The sequence below is a fragment of the Lissotriton vulgaris genome, chromosome 5 (genome assembly GCF_964263255.1).
Source record: "Lissotriton vulgaris chromosome 5, aLisVul1.2, whole genome shotgun sequence".
Taxonomy (NCBI): Eukaryota; Metazoa; Chordata; class Amphibia; order Caudata; family Salamandridae; genus Lissotriton; species Lissotriton vulgaris.
Window position 1 is genome coordinate 1,520,545,521 of NC_141693.1, and position 23,821 is coordinate 1,520,569,341.

The following is a 23,821-nucleotide window of genomic DNA, read 5'->3' on the forward strand; positions in this document are numbered from 1 at the left end:
AATCTCCCAGGCACCACTTAAAATTCTGTCTAGTTTTGACCAGTGATCCTACCCACCAAGCTCGCACTGCACTTGGTTACCAAATCCAAATAATCCTTTTAATAGAATATTCCTAGCTACGGGTCTGGCTATGTTTAATTAGAAATTATCCATGCCTGTCTCTGATGGGATCAAGAACAAGTTAACTATATGAAGATTGTCTGGGTTTAGGGATTGAATTTGAGAGTTGTTTGTCAATGGCAGTGAATGTAGAATTGCCAGGAAGAGAAGGTTCAAGAAGGGAAGTTTAATAGTTAGTCATTAGACCGGAGATGTGCATAGCTATCAAGATGGTAGTGCAAGGAGGAAGAAACGAGGTAAACATCAAGGTCTACTGAGTTTTGCACTTTCTTAAACGTTAATCCCTGCCTGCCGAAATACCTTTACAACTCGTGCTACACTGGAAAACGTCTAGCATTGTATGACTTTATTGCTCGTTGTGTCCGGGCAATGTATGGGTGTTATGTTTTCTTTTCTCTGATATAATTTCGTATGGTGTGTGTGCGTACATGTGTGTGCTCAAGATTTGCACTTTAATATATGTATAAAAAAATGCAAGGCCCTGGCTGGAAACATGCTGTCTATCCTGTGCCTGGGAAGATCCATGCTATATGGAAACCACCCTGAAGAAAATGAACATGACGCCCCCCTACACGGCTGTGGCAGGCTCCAGACCCTTGAAGAAAGTACTAATGTGCAGAGGGAGGCATGCATGGGAAGCATACACTCGTACAAACTTGGGTATAAAAAGTCATAATAATAAATCAATCTAAATATTCGTGTGTAGAGGTCTGCCCTATTTTTCATCAGTTATTTTATTGTAGATTACAGGGGTGTGGAATTTAATAAAATATCTACTTGTCCATGGGGTAGGTTGCATCATAAATCTACTTGTCCTGTACCAAAATCCACTTGCTTCTTCGGGCCATGTAGTGCAGCAACAAATTATGGCAGCAATCATTATATAAGGGCTCTGATATAGCATCTCTGATTATGCCTGGGCTTATACCATAGTAGTGTTTGAATGGTTGCAATCCCCTTATGTTGCCACGTTTCCGCAGATCTACATGCGGGGGCTGAAGGTAGTGGTAAGCAATAGTTCCAGGGTTAGAATGCCCTTTTGAGTCTGTGCACACCTACCAACTTGCATGTTTTAAGGGTTTTCAACAACTCTTCTTTAATCTTTTCCCATACTGAGAAATGTTGGAAATGTACTTGACGATGGCAGACGTAACCCTTCTTTCAGAGTTGGAGAAAAAAGTGGTTGGAGGGAAAGTGAACTTGCAAACACTCAGATTTTCGCATGAGCAAATCTACACATGCAGATTTGCTCATGCTAAAATGCAGTTCATAAATATTTTCTAGGAGTACTATTTTGTGTCCTACTTCTGTAAATTCTTGGGAATTCACAAAAGCTGCATAGCTGCTCTTAATTCAAGGACATATACAATGGGTGCACTTTTGAGACTTTCTTTAATAATTAGGCCCCTAATTTGGTCTGGCGTTGACCGTGACCTTTTGTGATTATTAAAATTCGGTCTCTCTCTGTTTCGGCTGGCTTCACTGTGAGTGACCGTATTCTGGTCTTTCACTAGGAGTATATCGACACACAAAGTAGTTGTATTCACTGCCAGTAACTACAGTGGCAGTGTGAGCATTTGGAGACCTAAAACAATTTTGCTCTTGCCAATGTTTGTTATAATGACGAGGGCCCGGCACCTCCCACACCAATAAGGTTTTACAAAAACCATGCCAAAACAAGTTAAACATTGACAAAACTAAAAAGCTGACCACCAATTTCAGACATACTGGCTTTGCCAATGTTTGTTTATTTGTGTCCCCCATAATCTTATCGAAACTGGTTACACTGATTTTTCCATTATGAATATTTTTGGGAAATACTAGCATGCACCAACACACATTACTAAATGATGCTGCAAAGAAATGGTACCTGAATTGTTATAATAGTTTAGCAAAATGTTATTTTTTCCTGCTTTTATTTTTTTTATTAACTTATTTTGAATGCAAAGAATCATCATTCTTGCTTTCATGCTTCTGCAAATATTTGCATCAAATCAGAGAGCATTCTGGGAGCATTATAAAGCCTTATATTGCTAAACTTTGAAAAACGTGTGTACACATTTTTATACTGGAACCACTGTTAGTTGTGCAGTCAGAGCTTGCAACATTTACTTAGAGCGCTCACCCTAATAATAAAAGCTTTCAATTAATGAACCATAAATACAAGTTTGAACCGCATAAACATATGGACAAAGATATTACCTTAAATGTAGACAGTGCCCTTCCCTGATCTATAATGTGGTACTGCAAACTGGCAGCCAAAGGGTTTGTTCTGCAGGGGGTTGGGCCTACTTGTGCCAAGGACAAAATACACATGAAAACTTGTTGCCTTTGACCCCAAACAATATGTCCTGGGCATCGGGCTATAGGAATTGCACATCACTGAGATTATATGCATTAAGTTGAAACGACCCAAGCCGCTGTAAAGCACGCACTGCCACTTAAGTGCCATGGGGTTTCTAAACAGAAATAGTGAAGCAAAGATCCTGAAATGAAATGCGGTCTTGTAATGTCATTCTCCCCCTTCCCTTGACGGCTCGAAATAATTAATCTTGATGTATGTGATGCTCCTCGCCTTCGGCTCAAGACGGATTACTCCCAATGCGCTCCATTATCTGGCCAGCAGAGCCCACAGTATTGCGGGATATTGCCTCAGAAATAACCCTGTGATGTCAAAAGGCCGGTTTTCAGGAGGGTAGAAGGGGCCCGGGGTGTGAAAGGAATAATACTGTCCGGCCTACTGTCTAATTGCTGAGGATGTCGCCTCTCGCTGCGCTGCGCCCTCTGCTGAACGGGAGCCCCCACCTCCAGCCGACGCACACACACAATGCCGCCTTTCATCACGGCGCCAACAATAACAAGTCGGCCTGGAGCGCGCCTTGGAATAGACGCGGGATGGCAGGAGCGTGATGCCGTGAGCGTGCACGTTGGCGTGCACGTTGGCGTTCCCTGCGGCTCGCGCGTTCACAGACCGGTGTCTGCTCATGCACCGGTCTGTACCACTTGGGGAGGTAACACAACGACAATAAGGCTCGCTAGTGGCAGCGCTTCGCAACGCCAGGCGAGCTCTAAAAATGAACCGGAGCCATCCCCAACACCCCTCATGGCTCAAGCGGGGAAAAGAGAGAGTACGAGCAAAAGAGAGAGAGAGAGATTGTGTGTCTGCAGAGGGGAAGAGGCAGCTTACCTAATTATTCTGGGAAGCTTCGGGTTGCCTTGGAAATCAACCGGAAGTAAAAAGGAGATCCTAATGCAGAGGCAGCAACGAGCCACAAAGCAGGTCACGAGGTGAAAGCAGCGATGGCTACGAAAGACAACTGGATCCATTGTAAGGCAGCAGTGACGGCGTGGAATATTGCAGAAATTCCCTCGAAGTACAGGCTGCATTGCAAAGGTGCTGGTCCATCTTTATGGACAAAGTTCGCGGGCATTTCCTGGTTTGCATGCTGCAGTCTCTGTTTGGAAGACAGATGTTTATGACGTAGCAACATTAGGATTGGCCTATTTTACCTTGTCCTCCAATAAGAGGGCCTCCTGAGATGCAAGCATTTCGAGGCAGAAGTGGGGCTGGTGAATGCGCGACCCCCTTCTGATGACTCCATGGCCCCATTGGGGGTCGCGCCCCATAGATTGAAGACCTCTGATCTAAAGTATTTCTCAGTGATTAGATTTCATAACTTGGTACATGTGTGCCAGCTTAAAGTTCTTTAGTAAAATACTTCCATACATTACAGCTGGCAATAGGTGTATTACATTATTTCAATGGAGGCTTACGGTCAGTCCAGTCCTATGCTTGCCATTTTCTCTGTGATGCCAGTATGCAGTCGGCTATATTATGGTTTACCTGGATTCCTCCTTGGTGAGAGATTCAAGACATTTTGCATTCCTCATATGTACTCTCCAAGGTACTCTGTGAATGGAGCTTTTTTGTCTAGTGAAAGCTAAGATAGCTTGATGTTTTGTGAGCATAATGTGGCCATGTATCGTACCCCACTCAACAGATTCCTTCTTCAGGATGCAAATATTTATCTCCTTTGTTACTAGTCTTTTGTCTTTCGTAGTGGGTTCTATACTTTTTATTATGGTCTCTCATGTATTGAATATTGGTTTTGTCTTACACTGGGTATGAGTGAAAAGCATTTATTCTTCTTATCTCACAAAACAATATTTGTGTGTCTCCCTAAATTATTTATTTATGAACTTGTTCTCTGGTACATTTCCCTATTCATTTTTGTGAAATCTGTTTGTCGGTTTCTCCTATAGCAATATTAGATGTACTCTCTTGCTGCCAAGAGGTTTTGTTCCCCTAGTCTTTCATGGATTGTTAATTTCTCCCTTTGTGTAATTAGATCGTGGCCTGTTGAGTTTGTGGTCTTTGTATGCCCGTGATTGACATTATTCGCTTGGAGTTATTTTACATCTTTTGTTAACCCCTTCACTGCGGCGGCTATTCCGCCGCAGTGCTATGGGGGCGGGGCGCATGAGCGGCGGGCGGGCCATGACGGAACTGCTCCATCATTAGCACAGCGCCACCGCAGCTGATGACGGAGCGGTTCCGTCATCAGCATACAAAGGGTTAAAGAAAGGAGGGCCAGCATTTAGTTGGCTTGATCATCATGCTTTTTAGGTCTCGCCTGTCGATGCGCATGCGCATCGAGCAAGCGAGACTATGGGGGCTTATCCACTCTTTATCCAACTTGCAAGGAATCGTGGCGATTCCTTGCAGTGCCCGTGACTTTTAAGCTCAATGCGCATGCGCATTGAGCTTAAAAGCGCGTGCACATGCCCCCAGCCGCCTGCCTTGCCTACTCTCCCGCCCCCTCACTTCTTGATTGCACGGCCGCTAGGCCGTGCCTCCCCTACTCTCCTCCTACTCTCCTCCCCTCGCCGTCTGTTCCCGCACTCCTCCCACACCCCCGCTCCGCCCCCTCCCCTGCCTGCCATGTTGCGTCGCATTTCTCCTAACCCCTCCCCACAGCAATGCCCTCCATTTTGACTCGCTGCCTCCTCCTTGTTACTAACTTGTTTACGGTTGTTATCGAATGTAGGTTTTATTTTGGGTTGGTAAGGCATCTACTTAAACAAATCAACTTCAAAAAACAATGTAATAAACTGAATTGGTTACAGATCGACTCTATGACAGATGTATCAGGTGAAGAGGCACGACTTTCTTCAAAATAACGATGCACATGAACACTATAGAGCGCCAGCCCATATGAGCGAGTTGGGTACCACAAAGTAAGGCTTTCTCACAGTGGACTAGACTGTAAATCCCACCCTGCCCGCAGCCTCATCATCACATATACACACTGGCGACGAGACACTTCTGCCCCAGTCCCTTCAAACCATGCCATACGCTGCGGCCCGTCTCTGCGCGCACTCGTTCGGCTTCTATGATTACTGACGCAGCAACTGAAGCATCTGACAATGCTGCGCACACAGCTTGGAGACCTTGTAAAAGCAGTGCGGTTTACAAGACAACATAAACTTAACAGAACTTCGCAGGCTCCCTTGGAATGCAGAATTATATTTTTAAAGGCGGCCCTCCCAACCACCTAAAAACAAACTTCAAAATACAGGAAGAGAGAGAAACATGACGGTTAAAAAAATACAGAAAAAAGCCAGCCTGTGAACTGAGCCGACCCCTGCCAGGCCCCAAGTCCACGGAATCTACTGTCCGGTGCCAGCTGCTGTGGTTTCGAACAAGAAACAGACCCTTTGTACACGTCCCACGGGCTTTGTACACGTTATGTGCAGATTTCCCTCTGCTTCCGCTGTGACGTCACTGTTAATGAAAGTAGTGCGCTATGCGGACTTTGTGGCTATAAACGCCTTAAATATATAAATAATTAGAAAGACGCAGATCCCGCGCGCCGCATGTAATCTTTTCATATGCCTCCAGTTGCCTCTTGGATCGCGCGGATGTAAGGCGAGGTTGTCAAGATATTTAATTATTTCTCTTTAAAAGAGATTACTCCCTACGCCTATGCCATGGACGCCGGACTGCCTTCGGACACATTTTTGGGACACACCCCCTCACTCACACTCACCCTCACACCCCCTAACCCGCACACCGCCTAACACTCACACCCCCTAACGCTCACACCCCCTAACAATCACCCCCTAACCCTCACCCCCTCACTCTCACCCCACACCCTCACCCCCACCCCCCCCCACCCTCACCCCCTCACCCTCCACCCTCACTCACCCTCAACCCCTCACCCTCACCCTCACCCCCTTCACCCTCAACCTCTCACTCACCCTCAACACCTCAGCCTCACCCTCACTCACCCTCACCCTCAACCCCTCACCCTCACTCACCCTCAACTCCTCACCCTCACTCACCCTCAACTCCTCACCCTCACTCACCCTCACTCACCCTCACCCACACTCACCCTCACTCACCCTCAACCCCTCACCCTCACTCACCCTCAACCCCTCACCCTCACTCACCCTCAACCCCTCACCCTCACCCTCAAACCTTCACCCTCAACCCCTCACTCACCCTCACTCTCACTCACCCTCACTCTCACTCACCCTCACTCAGCCTCAACTACTCCCCCTCACCCTCACTCACCCTCAACCCCTCACCCTAACTCACCCTCACCCTCACTCACCCTCAACACCTCACTCACCCTCACCCTCACTCACCCTCAACACCTCAACCTCAACCCCTCACCCTCAACCTCAACCCCTCACCCTCACTCACCCTCACCCTCACCCTCACTCTCACCCTCACCCTCACTCTCACTCACCCTCAACCCCTCACCCTCACTCACCCTCACTCACCCTCAACCCCTCACCCTCACTCACCCACCCTCACCCTCACTCACCCTCAACCCCTCACCCTCAACAGTGCAATAGGTCTCAGACCATTTCAGTTAGAGCTTTTAGAAATGTTTATGGCTTTTTTTATTTGTAATTCTTTAGCAGTGGCTACAGGAAACAAAAATGCTAAACATTTACAAAAAAAACCATAAACAATTCTAAAAGCACTAACTCTAATGGTGCGAGACCTATTGCATTTCCAATGCTTGTTTGTCTTAAATCTGTATGACAAGACTCTTGATCTCCAAAGCTGTGCTGATGCCGATACTGGGCAGCCGCATAACTCTTGGTCTTTGTTGCTGCTTTGTTCTCTCTGTTCTGCAGGACCCTGCCTCTGAAGTTATTCCCCCTTATGGAAAGCATGGCTTTTGTTTTAGTTTTTTCTGTTTTGGAAATTGCTTTTTCGACTACCCATTTCTCTTTGCTAGATGTGGATCTTGATCTCTCTCTTGTGGACTGTTCTTGTGTTTAAATGCTGTCTTGTTTTCTGTCTAAATGTCCCCATCATCCCAGAAGCTGTGTTTGCTGTACATGGCTTTTGGTCCCTGATGTGTTGTTGGCCTCCATGCTCATCGTTGCTGCTGTTAGAGAACACTGTACTGGTCTCTATGCTCGACCTGGCTCTTGGTTTCTGATGCCATGAAAGGCCTCAAAGCTAGTTGTTGATGTGTTGGTAAATAGGTGGTAGATGTGCCCACCCCCCATACACTCTGGGGACACTGGATGTAATAATCTCTTACTATCCTCACAGGTGTGCGTGTGTGGTGTTAGTCTTGTGAGTCTGCACATATTTTCACAAAATCTGTGAAGCTTTTTCTGTACTGTGCATGGCTTTTGGTCACTGAATACTGTGTCAGCCTGATATTGCACTTGGCTTCTGGATATTATGTTTCTCAGTTTGCTGGGCATTGTTCTTGAACTCCGTGCTCTGCTGGCTGTGTCGAATACTTAAAATTTTCCTGAAATATTGACCCCAGTGCTCGTGTTGCTCCCTTTCTGTGCATGTGATGATTACTGTCTTTGTACACGCACTGTCTATTTATTACTCCATGATGTAAAGTATCCATGAAGCAACATAGTGTTTTTTTTCTTTGTTTTCTCTGACAGAACTGTATAGTTACACTGAAGGCCCTGAATTCCTCCTCAACAGAAAATGCTTTGAAGAAGATTTCAGAGTGCACGGTAAAATACCTTTATTACACAATGTTGACTTCAGCTACATGTCACCTTCTTATGCATCGACTCTTTTCTACCCTACTAAAGCTGTGCTTATGTAGTAGCACCACTAGACCATCTCACTGCAGCTGTGCATGGTACCTGGTATTTCTAGCACCAGATCCTTCTTTCAGCTACATTTGGATCTTGAAATCTTACTTGTAGTCTTTACTCCTCCCCCATCACAAATTCTTCATCTGTGCATATCATGACCTACCTTTGCACAGTACGACTTCTTCTTACAGTTCCACTTGGAATGTGATCCTCCTGTGCTTACATCTCATTCTCTCCCTATAGTCTGGAATTGGGTGTATGCCATCCATATACGCAAACTTCATCCTTTCCTGCACTCTGGTACTTTTTAACTATTATAATCTGGGTGCAGTGACTTATGCCTAGTTGGGTCTCCCTTTACTTCTCTCTTCACCAAATAAGCCCAAAATCAATTCTTCCGGTTCTTTTATCTTATTTGCCTTTTGCCCTTTCTATTCTTGCTCTTTTGTGCTGTTTTTCTGTTAGTCATTGAACTCTCTTTATGAGCTCTTCTGTTTTTTCTTGTCCAATGCTTCCTTGGAGTTCAACGCTTTAACTTTTTTCTTTGTTCTCACTACTAAGCTTTCACCCCTTGAGCATCTTTTCTCTGGATTATTGTTCTCCATTTTACACTTGCCTCTTTCTTCTCTGTTATTTTTTCTCTTTGATTCAACTCTTTTGTTTGCCTTTTCTGCCCCACTTAATTTTGTTCATTTACACCTATTCATAATTTTTTTTCAGTGCCTGACAAGAAATGGACAGAGCTGAGCATCACAGAACAGCGGACCCATGCCATGCGCTTACTGGATGGTTTAGAAGTTACTGCCAGGGAAAAGCGGCTGAAGATTGCTCGGGCCATTCTTTATGTCGCCCAAGGTCAGAATCGTTTGTTTTCATGGAACAAATTCTTTGTTGATCTTTATTGTTCTCTAGGATCATCTTACTATGATACAGTGTACTTTGGAAATGCCAACTAAGGCTTCTTTGTTCTTAGCATGTTTTTCCTCTGTGACTTTCACTATGATAGCATGTCTTACCTATACCCAGGTGCTTTTTTGGAAGCTGTAAACTGCTACAGAGTCCCTTTGGTTGCTCTTGGTTTGAGATGGTGTCCTCTTTAAGGGCTCATGCTATAAATTGGTGTCCCACAGGAGGCAGCATATCTAATTAGCCACTCTTCCATGCACTAATGCACAGGTGCTCTCATCCTGGGATCAGTGCTCCCACCCTCTCTTCCACTCGTGTACACCAGTGCTGCCCCCTCCTTCTACAGTCACTCTCATGAGACCAGTGTCTACCCTTAGTCTCTGTTACTCACTGCACTGATTGACACAGAAAAACATTGTCACTTTTTAGTCTGTTGTACCGGTCACAGATGTTTTAATTGTTTATTCTTTATCCTTGATTTAGGTGTTTTAACTAATCTGTTCCCATCATTCTGTTGCACTCTTCAAGTACCTCTTTCCCTTCTATTTAAATCAAATAATTTCCTCTCAAACAACGCCCCCTCCGGTCACATTCCCATTTTACCTGTATGTAAATGGAAAAAATCATGGATACAGTTCCCATCCCTCTGCAGGGTTGTGCCTGGCAGCTTTTGAATCACTTCAGACGCTTTCTGTTTTATCAGAAGAAAGGAAATCTTTCTCTATCTGTCCATCCTTCCTCTCTAAGGATGAAGGTATTTGATTCCTTCCTCCTTAATTCCTCTTACCCGGAATAACTTGTTGTATCTTAAACCTCTCCTACCTACTTCAACTGGATTATGTCCTGCATTCAACACCCCGGTTGTTGCCCTCTTTAACGTCACCAGTCCAGGTAACTGTTGCTGCTCTCTCTACCATTGAGATCCCTAACCCCTTCGATGCTCATGACAAGCTCAGCTCGTCATGAGGAACGGTTGAGCTGTGCTGATGAAGAAGTGAGCTCGTCATGAACAATGGGAATAGAGATCATGCAGCACAGGAGGGGAAAGAAGGTTACTCATCCACCTCTTCCCCCAGCACCACATTCATGCCTCTTGACCCAGAGGGATAACCTCCACCTCTTAACACTTGTCATTCTCTGTTCTTCCCTGGTCTGCTTTTTCCAGTTTGCAAGCAGAATATGCTGCTCAAAGAAACGACTTGACACATGACCTTCAGGCACTGTCCAGTTCGGTGCTTGTGAAACTGGATCCTGCACCAGTGGATGTGTAATGGCAACTACACCGCTTCATTTAGTTCTCAACTGCTGCCTTCTCCCCATTGTATGATATTATGTACCATATTGTTCGCTACATTCTCTCACATGCTACAGTGGCCACTGGGCACGTTCACATGCTAGAACGTGCCCTCCAGCACTCTTTCTGTAGCAATTGCCTTATCAGGAGCGATGATGTTGTCTCCGATAAAGGTGGTACTTACAGAGCACGTTCAGAGACAGTGCTGTGTACTTGCTTATTTCCTTCTGTGCATAATCACTGTGGGCAGGCTCACTTTGATAGAACAGTCTAACCAGGGTGATCAACCGCACAGTTCTTTCAGTGTTTTTGCTTGGATGTCTTTCTTAGGAGCTCCTTCAGTGAGTTTGCTTGATGCTACCTGACAGTGTGTATAACCTCACTTACAGGCACATTCGGGGATTGCAGCTCCGAGGCAGATGTCCAGTCCTGGATGAGATACAACATCTTCCTGCTGCTCGAGGTTGGCACTTTCAGTGCTCTGGTGGAACTGCTGAACATGGAGATTGAGTACGTGATGGCTCACACTAATACTGCTGGCATGTAAGGGATTGGATATGAGACAGAGGAGAGGGTAAAAGACTACTGCTGTCCTGGGATAAACTGGAAGTGGTACGGGAGAGAGGTTGGTAGTTGGAAGAGGTGCTGAATGAGAAGAGGAATGGAAGATTCTGTTAATGATAGCTGGGTGTCAATGGGGGCTTGAGTGTGAGAGGTACTTTGCATATACACCAGGCTCGTTGTGGGATGAGTATTGTGGACATGTTGAAGGTTCTTGTTGTATTTTAGACCTGCCCTGAATTTTTGATTCTTTCGTAGAGATGAGCACCCAAAGGCAAGTAAGTGCACCCCAAGGTACATAAAAACCTCTGGGAGGAGCTAATTCTCCCTCAATGGACCTTTCATTTAATTAATAAACCATACACAATCTCAGCATATAACGTGGATTCTCGAGGGATTCCTCACCTAGAAAAAATACATCTCTGTGACCATATCAATGTTTATTTAGAGGAAATAGTTTGTCATTTCTTACAAAGATAGTACATTATATTAAAACAGTTACAAAAAATCACTATAGATTAAAAAATTGCAAGGAGCTGCATTGCTGCTTCAGTGCTCTTCTTATTAAGAGATCAAATGAAAGACTGCTCATAACAAGCCAAGAGGTCCCTCCTTTTTGACATACTGGCTTTACCGATGATTTTAGATCTAGCCTGGGCAACGCATGCGTTGCTCTCTGAGGCATGCTGAATTAGATTATGGACTTGAAGTCCCGCCCACTCTCCGCCCATATTTTTCATTGGCTTGTCATTGTTTTCGTAAATGCTGGCTTCTGATCTGTTAATAGGCTTGTTAGTCCCTCCTTAGTACTGCCTTGTCTTCATTTGTAACCTCCCATGAGGACTAGCCCTTTTACTTCTGTTGTTACACAGTATGTCTTATTTACTCTGTAAGCACTATTTTCATTAATGAGTTTCTCCTACTGCAGGCATGACATGCTTTCCTGCAACATTCAGCATGCCATGTACGCTGTCACTTTCCAAGCAGCCCGGGACAAGGGTGCCCGCTTCTTTAAAATGAAAGAGGTCTCACATTCACAAGAGTTTGAGCTATTGGTATTGTACATGAAAAGGCCTTTTATTTATGTGTTAATTATCAAAACTGATAAATAAAAGGCATTGTAATATACAATGCCAATAGCTTAAACTCTCGCAAATGCGAGACCTATTGCATTGCAAATGCTTGTTGCTCATGTGATGCAGTATTGGGAGGAAAAATACATAAATAATAAAACAAAGTGGTATGCATCATGACACGGCTAGCGGCCTCATCATTTTGTATGTATGCTCTTGATTCATGACATATGCCGCTCCATGGATGCACGCACCTACAGAATAACACTGGCACCATGCTCATATTTTCATTTACCATTCCATTTTGAGCAGTAACATGAAATAATATTTTTTACTTGTATGAAAGTGTTTTTTTTAAAATGGAGCACCCCGAAAGCAAATTGTAACTCCGTTCAATATTTTTGCGAGATTTATCCTAGCAGGCTTTAAAGTATTAACACTTTCGTATGTATCTGTTGTTTTCAATCACAAATCCTGTCACTTACATTTCAAATAAAAATTAATTGGCTGAATAAGGACGGTGAATATTTTGAAACTCACGAGGCTGCACCTATTTGTGAGTTTCATACTGAGGAAAGCACATTTACACAGCCATGGGGGTCACCATCAGAGGTTATATTACGACGGTTTATTATATATAATAGGCCTGTGTGTGTGTATATATAATTTTATTCACGTTTCCTTTTTTCTATGTTACCCTTCTCTCTTTTCCCATCCCCAATTACATATAGCTTTCTTCTCTTGCTCATACATATTAGAAGTCCTGATGATGATCTTGTCATCAGAAGAGATCGAAACTCTGTTGACTAATTAGGCAAACCCATTAAAATGTGTATCTTATCTTGTTCTATGGGTTACCTATTAAGAAAGCTTTGTGATTGATACACAACTGTTTGTCCATATCAAATGAGTGTGTCGCTCTTCTGAACACAGGCACTTTTGCATCTCGCATTGCATCGTGATTTATTGTTGGATAACAATTTGTAAATATATACAACTATTTAATCACAAAAAAATGGCTATTTGATTTTTCTGACATTTTGTTGTTAACACCATCGATGCTAGTGTTATTTTCCTCCTGTGCTGATTTTGCTGGATTCCCATTGTTCATGACGAGCTCAGCTCGTCATGAGTGTATGGAGGTGTACACCATGACGAGCTGAGCTCGTCATGAGCGTCGAAGGAGTTAATGGGGACCCTTTTTCTCGATTCTCAAATTGGCATTCAGGGCCCCAACTGATCCTAGGGTTTCCCTTGTGTTTCAGTATAGCTTATTGGATGATACAGCACCAGACTTTCTGTGGTTGTGCCTCGAGACCCTTTGCATTCAAAGATACCTTGAACACAGCAACTTTGGAGGCGTTGTCACCTCCCCCTTTGCTGCGTATCGGTCCAATCCCCTACTACTCTTCTTTTCCCTTATGAGGACTGGCTAGATCAGATGTCCCTTCCATTGATAAACTATTCTCCACTCACTAGGGGCCAACTGAGTTCCCACAACTAGAAATAATATGAATATCAGGTGACAGAACCAACTGACCAAGAGGGAGAGACAACCTTGAATTACAAATCCCAACTGCCTCTCCTTCTGTTACTTGGTGTGACTTTTACGAATAGTCTTATAGCTTTTATCAGCGGTGTTCATGCTACCAGCCTCTCATGTGCAATCTATGAAATGTTAAACGCTGCATTCATAGGAAGCAGTGGCTTTTGGAGTTGCATTTGGTTGTGCCCACTTCCTCAGTGGCTCTGAGCAGTGGTTTTGATGAATTATTATGGTGAAATGTATCTACTACGGTCTTGTGCCCTGCCTCTTTCTGGTGTTTCTGATGTGTCGGCTGTGCCAAGTCACTTGGTGCAATGAGTGGTAATCCTATGTCAGTGTCCCGGATTTTTCTGGGCATCTCTTTCCATGTGAAGTGCAGACTGTGAGAAGTTCGCCCGATATGCAGTGTTCACTATTCTAGTGACCACTATGTATCGTTCCAAACGACCCTTATGGTGATTGGTTGTAAGTCAACCTTAGACCAGCTATCCTAGTAGCGTGGATACGAGCAGTCTTCGGGCTAAACTCTAGAGGGCGTGTTAAGCCAGCTGTTATACCATCACATACCCCTTGAACACCAAGTGAAAGGACACCACACAAGTGTTATGAAAATAAACGGTATATTTATTAGAATCACAACAGCCCTGTACTCTTTATGAGGACAGGGTACTAAGCACAGAACAAAACTCTTAGGAAAATACTTCAAGTGCACAATCCATACAAGTGCCCGAGGGCACGGAAAGTTTAGTGGTCTCGGGCGGACCCGATAAGGCAAGTCGGAAGCGAGGGACTCAGGACCCTTAAGTAAGGAGGCTATGCGGGCACCGAAATGCCGGAGTTACCTAGCCACAAGGGCTGCGGCTGCACAAGTCTTACAGGCGTCGGGGGTCTTCGCTGACGAGCCAGGAGCCGGAAGGAAGGAGTTGCTGGCCGGCGACCAGTGTAGAATAGTTCGTAGAGATCCAAGCCTGGATCAGAGATCGATGATACCTGAAAGCAGAGGGGACCAAGTTCGTACTACTAGCCAGTAGTCAGAGGGTACCAGAAAGGCACCGGATGGCCGTCACCTCGTCTAGGTGAGTGGGCAACGCTAGGCTCTGCAGTCTCACGGACCAGGAGGCGTTGTCGGCGACCAGGATGGAGGTGCGAGCTGTCCCACGAAGGTTGATGCTGTCGGCGTCGCTGGGCCCAGGATTGGGGCAACAAGCCTTGGCAGATTTCAGGGCCACGTGGTGGGCCTAAAATGGCGTCTTGAGTGGACCAGGAGGGTCCGGGGTGCTCCTCTCGGAAAAGGGAGCAAGGGCCGGTCTGGAGCAACCAGACCAGCAGCGTTGGTTGTCGGATGTCGTCAAGGAGATCACAAGCCAGCGGCTAGTGATCGGACAACGTGCTGAGCGGCGAGCAGAAGGGCCCCACGCAGATCGTGGAGATGCTGGGAGGCTGCACTTCGGTGCTGGAGCTGCTCAGGATCGGGGCTTCTCGGACCCCAGAGCACTCACCAGAGGATTCCTTCGGTGGTCGTGCTGGATTAAGAAAGCGTGCAGGTTTTGATGATGGCCGGTCCCTCGAGGTCTCGTCGCACCCACAGATCTCAGCTGAGCTGACGATGTAGGTAGAGGTCAGAGGTGCCAGGGAAGCCGGTTCTCATCGAGCTGGGTCGTCAGATTCCTGAGGAAGGACTTGCAGCAAACCGCAGAGTTCTTAGATGGTGCCTGCGGATGCAGGGTGACTACTCCTTAGCCACAAGGGAGAAATCTTGAGAAGAGTCTCGAATGTCCTTTCGTAGAAAGTAGTTCTTGATTCAAAGATGATCTAATTTGGAAGGGTCCCCGCTCCGGCCTTTATCCTAAAGAAAGGGGTGGGTACATGACTAGGTCCTGCCCTGGGGTGGGACCAGGAAGGGGGGTAGTTACACCCCTCTCCCCCTGCTGGACTTTCCCCAGGTCGGGGGCTGCGCGCCCCTGGAACTGGTTCTAGCCGGTAGATGCGTAGTGAGCACCGGGGTGCCACTCCGCAGTCACCTTCTTGCAAAGCCCTACCTACCCAGAATACACAAACCCTGTCTGGGACGGTGCGAACACCGCCCTTGACAGGAAACCCTTTGTCCGAGCTCTCCTCGCTGGAAGGACTCCCAGCAGCAGGAGGTCAGACTCGTGTCTATGGTGGCAGCGTCCATTTTGTGGAGCTGAGGCTTCAGTTAACTTTAACCGGGGTTCACAGTTACGTACATGTCGTGTCCCTCTAGAAGGGCGGAATGCTAACCTCGTCGCCAGAATTGGTGAGGGGGCAGCATCCCGATTCGTATGACACCTTACTCGACATGTCTTGATAACGCGATACCGAAGTTACCGATATGATACGCGTTATCCTGGAACAGCCATTGGGTCTTGGTTCCGCAAGCTGCAACCGGGCTCGGCTCATGCCAGAGCCCAATTCACACGGTTCCATGCACTCTGCCTTCAGGATTGTCAAGGCCTGCCATAGGAGTGACTGATAGGAACTCGGGTGTCCATTTTAAGGTTAGGTATAGGGATACTATACCTACAGCAACGGGCGAGTACGCCACGTTGCCCCAGCTGTCGTGCAGCCAGTTGTGTCAGATTTAGATGGCCATCCAGGGGTGGCATAATACATGCTTCAGCTCCTGGTAGGCCCTGGGTACACCGATGCCTTGAGTTACAGGGTCTGACAGGGTGGCCCAGTTCCAATTGGGTAATGCACCTAGGGTACACACAGCAATTTAGTGAGAGAACAGCTAGGCTGTGGGTCTGATTGGCAGGCCCACAGCCCGAGAAAGTCGTAAACCAGTGAAACAAAAGCAAAAAGTCCGGGTGATCATAGGATTGCAGACCCTACTCTCCTACATGACCCCCCCCCAAACGTTGGGACAATAAGCTAACCTTGACCAGGTGAGTCTTCTTGTTCTAAGTGGAAATACCTGGAGAGCCCATCTGCATTGCCATGATCAGTGCCAGGTCTATGCTCCACTGTGAAGTCCATCCCCTGTAGGGAAATGGACCACCTAAGCAGTTTGGGGTTTTCACCCTTCATCTGATTTAGCCATAGGAGGGGCTTATGGTCGGTCTGAATCTTGAAATGAGTGCCAAACAAGTATGGCCTCAGTTTCTTCAGGGCCCACACCACAGCGAAGGCCTCCCTCTCTATAGCTGACCAATTTTTCTCTCTGGGGGTCAGCCGTCTGCTTATAAAAGCAATGGGCTGGTCATTACCATCAAAATTCAGTTGAGATAGAACAGCTCCCACACCCAACTCAGAAGCATCTGTTTGGACAATGAATGGTTTGGAGTAGTCTGGACTCTTGAGGATAGGTGCGGTGCACATGGCCTGTTTTAGGTCATCGAATGCTTTTTGACAGCTCGCTGTCCACTGAACCTTTTTTGGCATTTTCTTACTCGTCAGTTCATTGAGCGGAGTCACAATCGATCCGTAATTCCTGACGAACTTCCGGTAGTAACCAGTCAGGCCCAAGAAAGCTCGAACCTGAGTCTGGGTGGTTGGAGGGGCCCAGTCCCTGATTGACTGTATCTTGCTCTCCAGTGGTTGAACTTGGCCTCCACCGACAAGGTGGCCCAAGTATACAACCTGTGTCTGCCCTATCTGGCACTTGGTAGCCTTGATAGTGAGACCTGCTGCTTGCAGAGCCTCTAACACTTTCCGCAGGTGGACCAGGTGATCCTCCCAGGTGGAGCTAAAGACAGCGATATCGTCAAGATACGCCGCACAGAAGTCATCCAGCCCAGTGAGAACGTGATTCACCAACCGTTGGAAGGTGGCAGGTGCATTTTTCAAACCAAAGGGCATCACCACGAACTGATAATGCCCACCAGGGGTAGAGAATGCGGTCTTAGGCTTGGCGTCCTCAGCTAACCTGATTTGCCAATACCCAGCTGTTAGGTCAAACGTACTTAAGTAGTTGGCCGAAGCCAATCTATCGATAAGCTCGTCTGCCCTTGGTATTGGGTGGGCATCAGTCTTAGTGACTGCATTGAGACCCCTGTAGTCTACGCAGAACCTCATCTCTTTCTAACCGCCCGGGGTGTGAGGTTTCGGCACTAAAACTACGGGACTAGCCCAAGGGCTATCCGAGGGTACAATGACTCCCAGCTCCAACATTTTCTGCACTTCACTCTTGATGCAGTCTCTAACGTGATCGGGCTGCCTGTAGATTTTACTCTTGACGGGCAAGCTGTCACCAGTGTCAACCTCATGGGTGCACCAATTGGTCTGACTGGGTGTTAGAGAGAACATATGCCGGAAGGATTGAAGAACTTGTTTACAATCCTCCTGTTGATGTTCGGAGAGGCTGCCACAAAAGACAACACCGTCTACCGATCCATCGCCAGGATTCTGAGTGAGCAGGTCGGGGAGAGGGTCACTCTCCTCCTCCTGTCCCTCATCTATGGCCATGAGCAAACTCATGTCCTTCCTGAAGACATATGCTTTGAGCCTGTTGACATGGAGCACCCTGTGGGGGCTCCGGGGAGTTCCAAGGTCTACCAGGTAGGTGACCTCTCCCTTTTTCTCCAGGATGGTGTAGGGCCCGGACCATTTGTCCTTGAGTGCTGCTGGGGCCACTGGCTCCAACACCCACACCTTCTGTCCGGGCTGGTAAACAGTCAAGACAGCCTTTTGGTCATGCCAAGCTTTTTGGAGTTCTTGGCTGGCCTTAAGGTTTTCGGATGCCTTCTCCATGTATTCAGCCATCCGCGAGCGGAGGCCAAGCACATAGTCCACGATGCTGGTTGCAGGCTTTTTGAGAGGTCTCTCCCATCCTTCCTTCACCAAACACAGGGGTCCTCTTACAGGATGCCCGTACAAAAGTTCAAAAGGGCTGTAGCCAACCCCCTTCTGTGGGACTTCTCTGTAAGCGAATAAAAGGCAGGGGATCAGGACGTCCCATCTACGCCGAAGCTTTTCAGGTAGTCCATGAATCATCCCTTTCAGGGTCCTGTTGAATCTCTCAACAAGCCCATTGCATTGTGGATGATAGGGTGTAGTGAACTTGTAGTTGACACCACATTCCTTCCACATAGCAGTTAAGTAGCTCGACATGAAGTTTGCACCTCTGTCGGAGACGACCTCCTTAGGGAAGCCCACTCTGGAGAATACTCCAACTAGGGCTCTTGCCACCACAGGGGCTGTAGTGGTCCTAACGGGAATAGCTTCAGGATACCTGGTGGCATGATCCACTACCACCAGTATAAACTTGTGCCCTGATGCTATTGGTGGTTCCATGGGACCGACGATGTCAATCCCCACCCGTTCAAAGGGCACCCCCACCACAGGCATTGGTATAAGGGGGGCCTTTGTCGTGCCACCTGACTTACCACTGGCTTGGCAAGTGACACAGGAGCGACAAAACTCCTTGGTATCTTCGTTCATGTGAGGCCAGTGAAAGTGCGAGACAAGCCTGTCCCACGTCTTCGTCTGGCCTAAGTGTCCTGCTAAGGGAATCTCGTGGGCCAAGGTAAGGAGGAAACCACGCTGAGACAAGGGGATAACCAGCCTCCTGGTCATGCCAGGCTTGGGGTCTCTTGCCTCAGTGTACAGGAGTCCATCTTCCCAGTATACCTTGTGGGTACCTGTGGCGTTCCCAGCAGCCTCAGCAGCAGCCTGCTGTCTGAGGGGTTCAAGGGAAGGGCAGTCTAACTGGTCCTTCCCCAGGTCTTCTCGTGTGGGTCCCCCTGAGCCCAGAAACTCAACTTGATCAAGTTCGAGTTCTTTAGGTTCAGTTTCCCGCAATTCCTGGAGGTCAGCCTCCTCTGAGACTTGATCCTCGACTTGGGGCAAGGGGGAAGGCGAGGCCTTAACCCGACTGCTCTTCTTCTTGGGAGGTGTCTGGTCCGTTGTTCGAGGATCCAGCACCTGTTCAGTGGGGCATCGTCTGACCTGTGACCTGGTCACAGCAAACACGTGTGCTGGCAAGCCTAACATCTCCATGTGAGTCCGTTGCTCCACTTCTGACCATTGTGATGACTCCAAATCATTGCCCAACAAACAATCCACTGGGAGGTCTGAACTAACAACAACCTTTTTCTGGCCATTTACCCCTCCCCAGGAGAAAGCAACAATCGCCATACTATGACTGGTAGTGACGTTGCTGGCATTGGTCACCAGGAAATCTGTACCTGGCATGATCTGTCCAGGGTCCACAAAGTTAGGCGTCACCATGGTGACGCTGGCACAAGTGTCCCTATAGGCCTGAGCCATTCTTCCATGTATTAAAGGCGTCTGTCGGTATTTGCCCAAAGTATTGGGACTGACATCAGGGGATATATCCACATCCCCTGTACAGACAAGGACAGCCTGAGTGAGTGTACCAACTAAGCTGTCACACCCCTCAGAACCCAAGGTTAACCCAACTAGTCCCTTGGGAGGCGCACTACTACTGCTGGCTGTACTAGGGGGCACAGGTGCCTTAGGGGCTGCAGTAGCAGGAGTCTGCCCTCCTTTCTTGGTGCACTCACTAAACCAGTGAGTTTTACTTTTACAGTATTGGCACCACCTTTCGATTGGCCTTCTTGATTCTTCTTTTTCTGGGAAGCCTGACCCCCCCCTTCTTTGGGTTGTTGGGGACCTGTCGAAGACTTCTGGTCATTTTGTTCCCCTTTTGAATCTTTACCCTTCTGGTCTGCTTTCTTCTGACCACCCTGGTTCTGGCCCTGGTTTTGCTTAACCCTTGTTCTGAGCCATCTGTCTGCCTTCTTTCCCAATTCTTGGGGAGAGGTCAGATCCGAGTCGACAAGGTGCTGATGCAACAACTGGTTCTGACAATTGTTTAAAATCTGTTCTCGCACGATCAAATTATACAATCCTGTGTAATCAATAACCTTACTCCCCAGCAACCAGCCCTCCAAAGCCTTAGTGGCACAATCAACAAAATCAAACCAGTCCTGAGACTGAGTTTTCTGGGTATCCCTGAACAGCAACCTGTACTGCTCAGTGGTTAGGCCGAACCCATCAATCAGTGTGTTCTTCAGGACCTGGTAATTGTTAGCGTCCTCTACTCTAGTAGTGAGGAGCTTATCTCTACCTTTACCTTCAAAGGAGAGCCACAAGATAGCTGCCCACTGACTCTGGGGGATGCACTGTACAGTGCAGGCCCGCTCCAAAGCAGTAATCCATTTGTGGATGTCGTCCCCTTGCTTAAAGGGGGGCACTATCTTATTCAGGTGCTTAGTGTCTAAACTCCTGGGTTCCCGTGGGGGAATGCTGCCACCAGTGGGAATTGTCCCACTCAATTCTTGCTCTCGAGCAAAGGCGAGTCTTTCTTTGGCTAGGGCAAGTTCTTCCCTCTCGATCCGCAGATTGACTTCCCGCTCCTTCGCTTCGTACACTCTCCTCTGAGGGGAGTCATCCCTCGTCGAGCAGAGCCTCGAGAGCCATTGGTTCGAACGGATCTATTAGAGCCTCTCGACAGAGACCTAACTCGTCCGTTCCCAATGTTAAGCTGGCCCGAGAGAGGCCCCAGGGGTCTCCTAGTACCATTCTCGTGCCGGCTTAAGTTGTCCTGGGTTAGCTGACTAACTATGACTGGACCTTTGTCTGCCTCGTCCCCAGATGTCTCTGGCTCCTCGTCCTCCTCTTCACCTTCTGCGGAGAGATGGATAAGGTCAGGGTCACCTGTGGTTCCCTCGAGGGGGGGCATATCCACTTCTGGATGAGAAGGGTCGGTGTTACCCGCCCTCCTTGCATCATAAGTCTTCAAGAGACCAATCAGAAACGGGATGGTAGGGTTTGCACCCTGTTTTAACTTCCGAGATGTACAGATCTGTCGCATCTCTTGGAAGCTAAGTGCAGCATATCTGGAGGTGACCTGTGGAAGGTCGACTGACACAAGGGGAGACTCAGAGTTTCCTCCTTTGTCTGACATGCTGCTTCTAGTGTGGTGTAAGTGATGCACCTACCTACACTATATGTTTACCTACTGATCCCTTGCTAAGAGTTGTAGCCAAGGTGTGCTAAGCCTTGAGGAGCTACAACAGCTGGTTCAGTAGAACTCAGAGTATTCTAAGGTAAGTTATATGTACCTGGAGTACTTATGCGATCTTTCACAAGATATTCTTAGGATACGCGTGGTAAAACAACAGCAAGCTCAAATCCCAACCGCTGCTCACCAATGTGAGAAGTGACATTGCTCAAGTCTGGAGAAAATAAAACCTACATCTTGCTGTGACAAGAAGAAACACACCAAAGAATCTGCTTCTGTGCTTTTATTCTTATCGGTCATTGTACCTTAATTGTGAGAACACATTGTAGTTGCGAGAGCTTAGCCTTGTAATTTTGCCTAGTCTGTTGACTTTTCTGGACGGTTAAGGGTGTTTTCCGTCTGCTCTACACGCACTACACAGCAACATTCCACTTCACACATTGTAACGTATAAACTTAGGCAGTGCGCCCTTGAGTTCTGAATCTCCTAAAAACCTCTTTCAGTTCATCTCAATGTGAGAAGTTGGCCCGATATGCAGTGTTCACTATTCTAGTGACCACTATGTATCGTTCCAAACGACCCTTATGGTGATTGGTTGTAAGTCAACCTTAGACCAGCTATCCTAGTAGCGTGGATACGAGCAGTCTTCGGGCTAAACTCTAGAGGGCGTGTTAAGCCTGGATTACCCAATCGCTCGACGCCATTCTGCCTAAAACCCACTCTCTGAAACACACCAAGAGAGTTAATCCCTCACCCTGGTATACTCCGGAACTCAACCTTTTGCGCAAGGCTTGCAAAAGGAATGAACGTATCTGGAGGAAGGAAAAAACCGAGGAACAAAAAGAATCATTCCGTACCTCTGTAAAATCCTACAAAAAAGAGCTCCGCAACACCAAAACTAGCTTCTACGAGAACAGAATTAAAAACGCTGCCTGCTCGGCCCATGAAACCTATTCAGTTCTTAAAGAACTCCTTCACGGCCCTGACTCCCCACTTAAACCCCTCGATCCCAAAGAAGCTGAAATTAAATGTAACAACTTAGCCACCTTCTTTGACAAGAAGATTCAAAAAATTCTTCTTACCATACCCCCCCCCCCCGAACAGGCCCACACAGAGCAGGAACTCACCACCACCACCAGCAATCCTCCTCTGCTGTCAGCCCACCCCCAACCCTCCCTGGACGCTTTCGGCCCCGTAACAACGGAAGAAGTAGGAGCAACGCTGGCCTTAATCAAAAGTGGCTCCCCCCTCGACCCTGCACCCCTCCGCTTCCTAAAAAAAAGTGTCGAGCACCATCATCCCTCCCCTCACGGCCCTGATCAACTCCTCTCTCTCGGAGGGCATAGTCCCCCCCAGCTGGAAAGCGGCAGCAGTCAAAGGTCTATTAAAAAAACCCTCCCTAGACCCGCAGGACTTCGCCAACTATAGGCCCATATCCCTTCTCCCTGGAAACAGCAAGATCGCAGAGAAGCTGGTAAACAAGCAATTATCGCTTTACCTAGAAAGCAACAACCTCTTAGCGGTCTCCCAGACAGGGTTCCGTCCGGGTCAGGGCACGGACATCGCCCTCCTGGCAGCGGTGGAGAAGGCCAGAAACATTCTGGACACAGGAGGATCAGTGGCAGTGATCCTCCTAGATCTCAGTGCGGCCTTCGACACTGTAGACCATCCCACCCTAATCCACCGACTGGGAGAGATCGGACTAAAGGGTACGGCCTTGAAATGGCTAGAATCCTTTTTATCAGGACGCTCCTTCCAGGTGCGAGAAAACGACAGCTGCTCATCCACCATCCCCCTCCGGTGCGGAGTACCGCAGGGCTCATCCCTGAGCCCTACGCTATTCAACGTGTACATGGCCCCACTGGAGAAGAGGGTCAGCTCGTTCGGCGTGTCAGTTATTAACTACGCCGACGACACTCAGCTGGTCGTAACCCTTTCACACCCCCACCACGCCCCATCCGATCTCCACAGCTGCCTCTCCGAAGTCCATCGATGGATGAATCTCTCCTCACTAAAACTGAATGGGTCCAAGACTGAGATCCTCTTGATGGGCCACAAGGGGCCCTCTCTGCCACCTCACCTTTGGCCCAGTTGCCTAGGTGACCCTCCCGCACCCAAGGAAGAGGTCAAGAGCCTTGGTGTATGGATCGAGAAGGACATGAGCTTTAAAACCCAGGCTAAAAGAACGGCAGGAACATGTTTTGGGCTACTCAGAGCCTGCAGGAAGATCTTCCCCCTGCTCCCCGATACCGCAAGGAGGCTCCTCATTCAGG

The 23,821-nt window shown here is 47.5% G+C and overlaps 1 protein-coding gene across 2 annotated transcripts in view; it reads left to right on the forward strand.

Annotated features, from left to right (window-relative positions):
• The window catches only part of STRIP1 (striatin interacting protein 1), a 287,397-nt gene that overhangs the window by 34,654 nt on the left and 228,922 nt on the right, over positions 1–23,821 (forward strand). For both annotated transcript variants that reach the window (XM_086923587.1, XM_086923588.1), the window contains exons 3-5: positions 8,056–8,130; positions 8,938–9,072; positions 10,807–10,927. In XM_086923587.1, the coding sequence (XP_086779713.1) occupies positions 8,056–8,130; positions 8,938–9,072; positions 10,807–10,927 (331 nt within the window). The remainder of the gene's footprint in view (positions 1–8,055; positions 8,131–8,937; positions 9,073–10,806; positions 10,928–23,821) is intronic.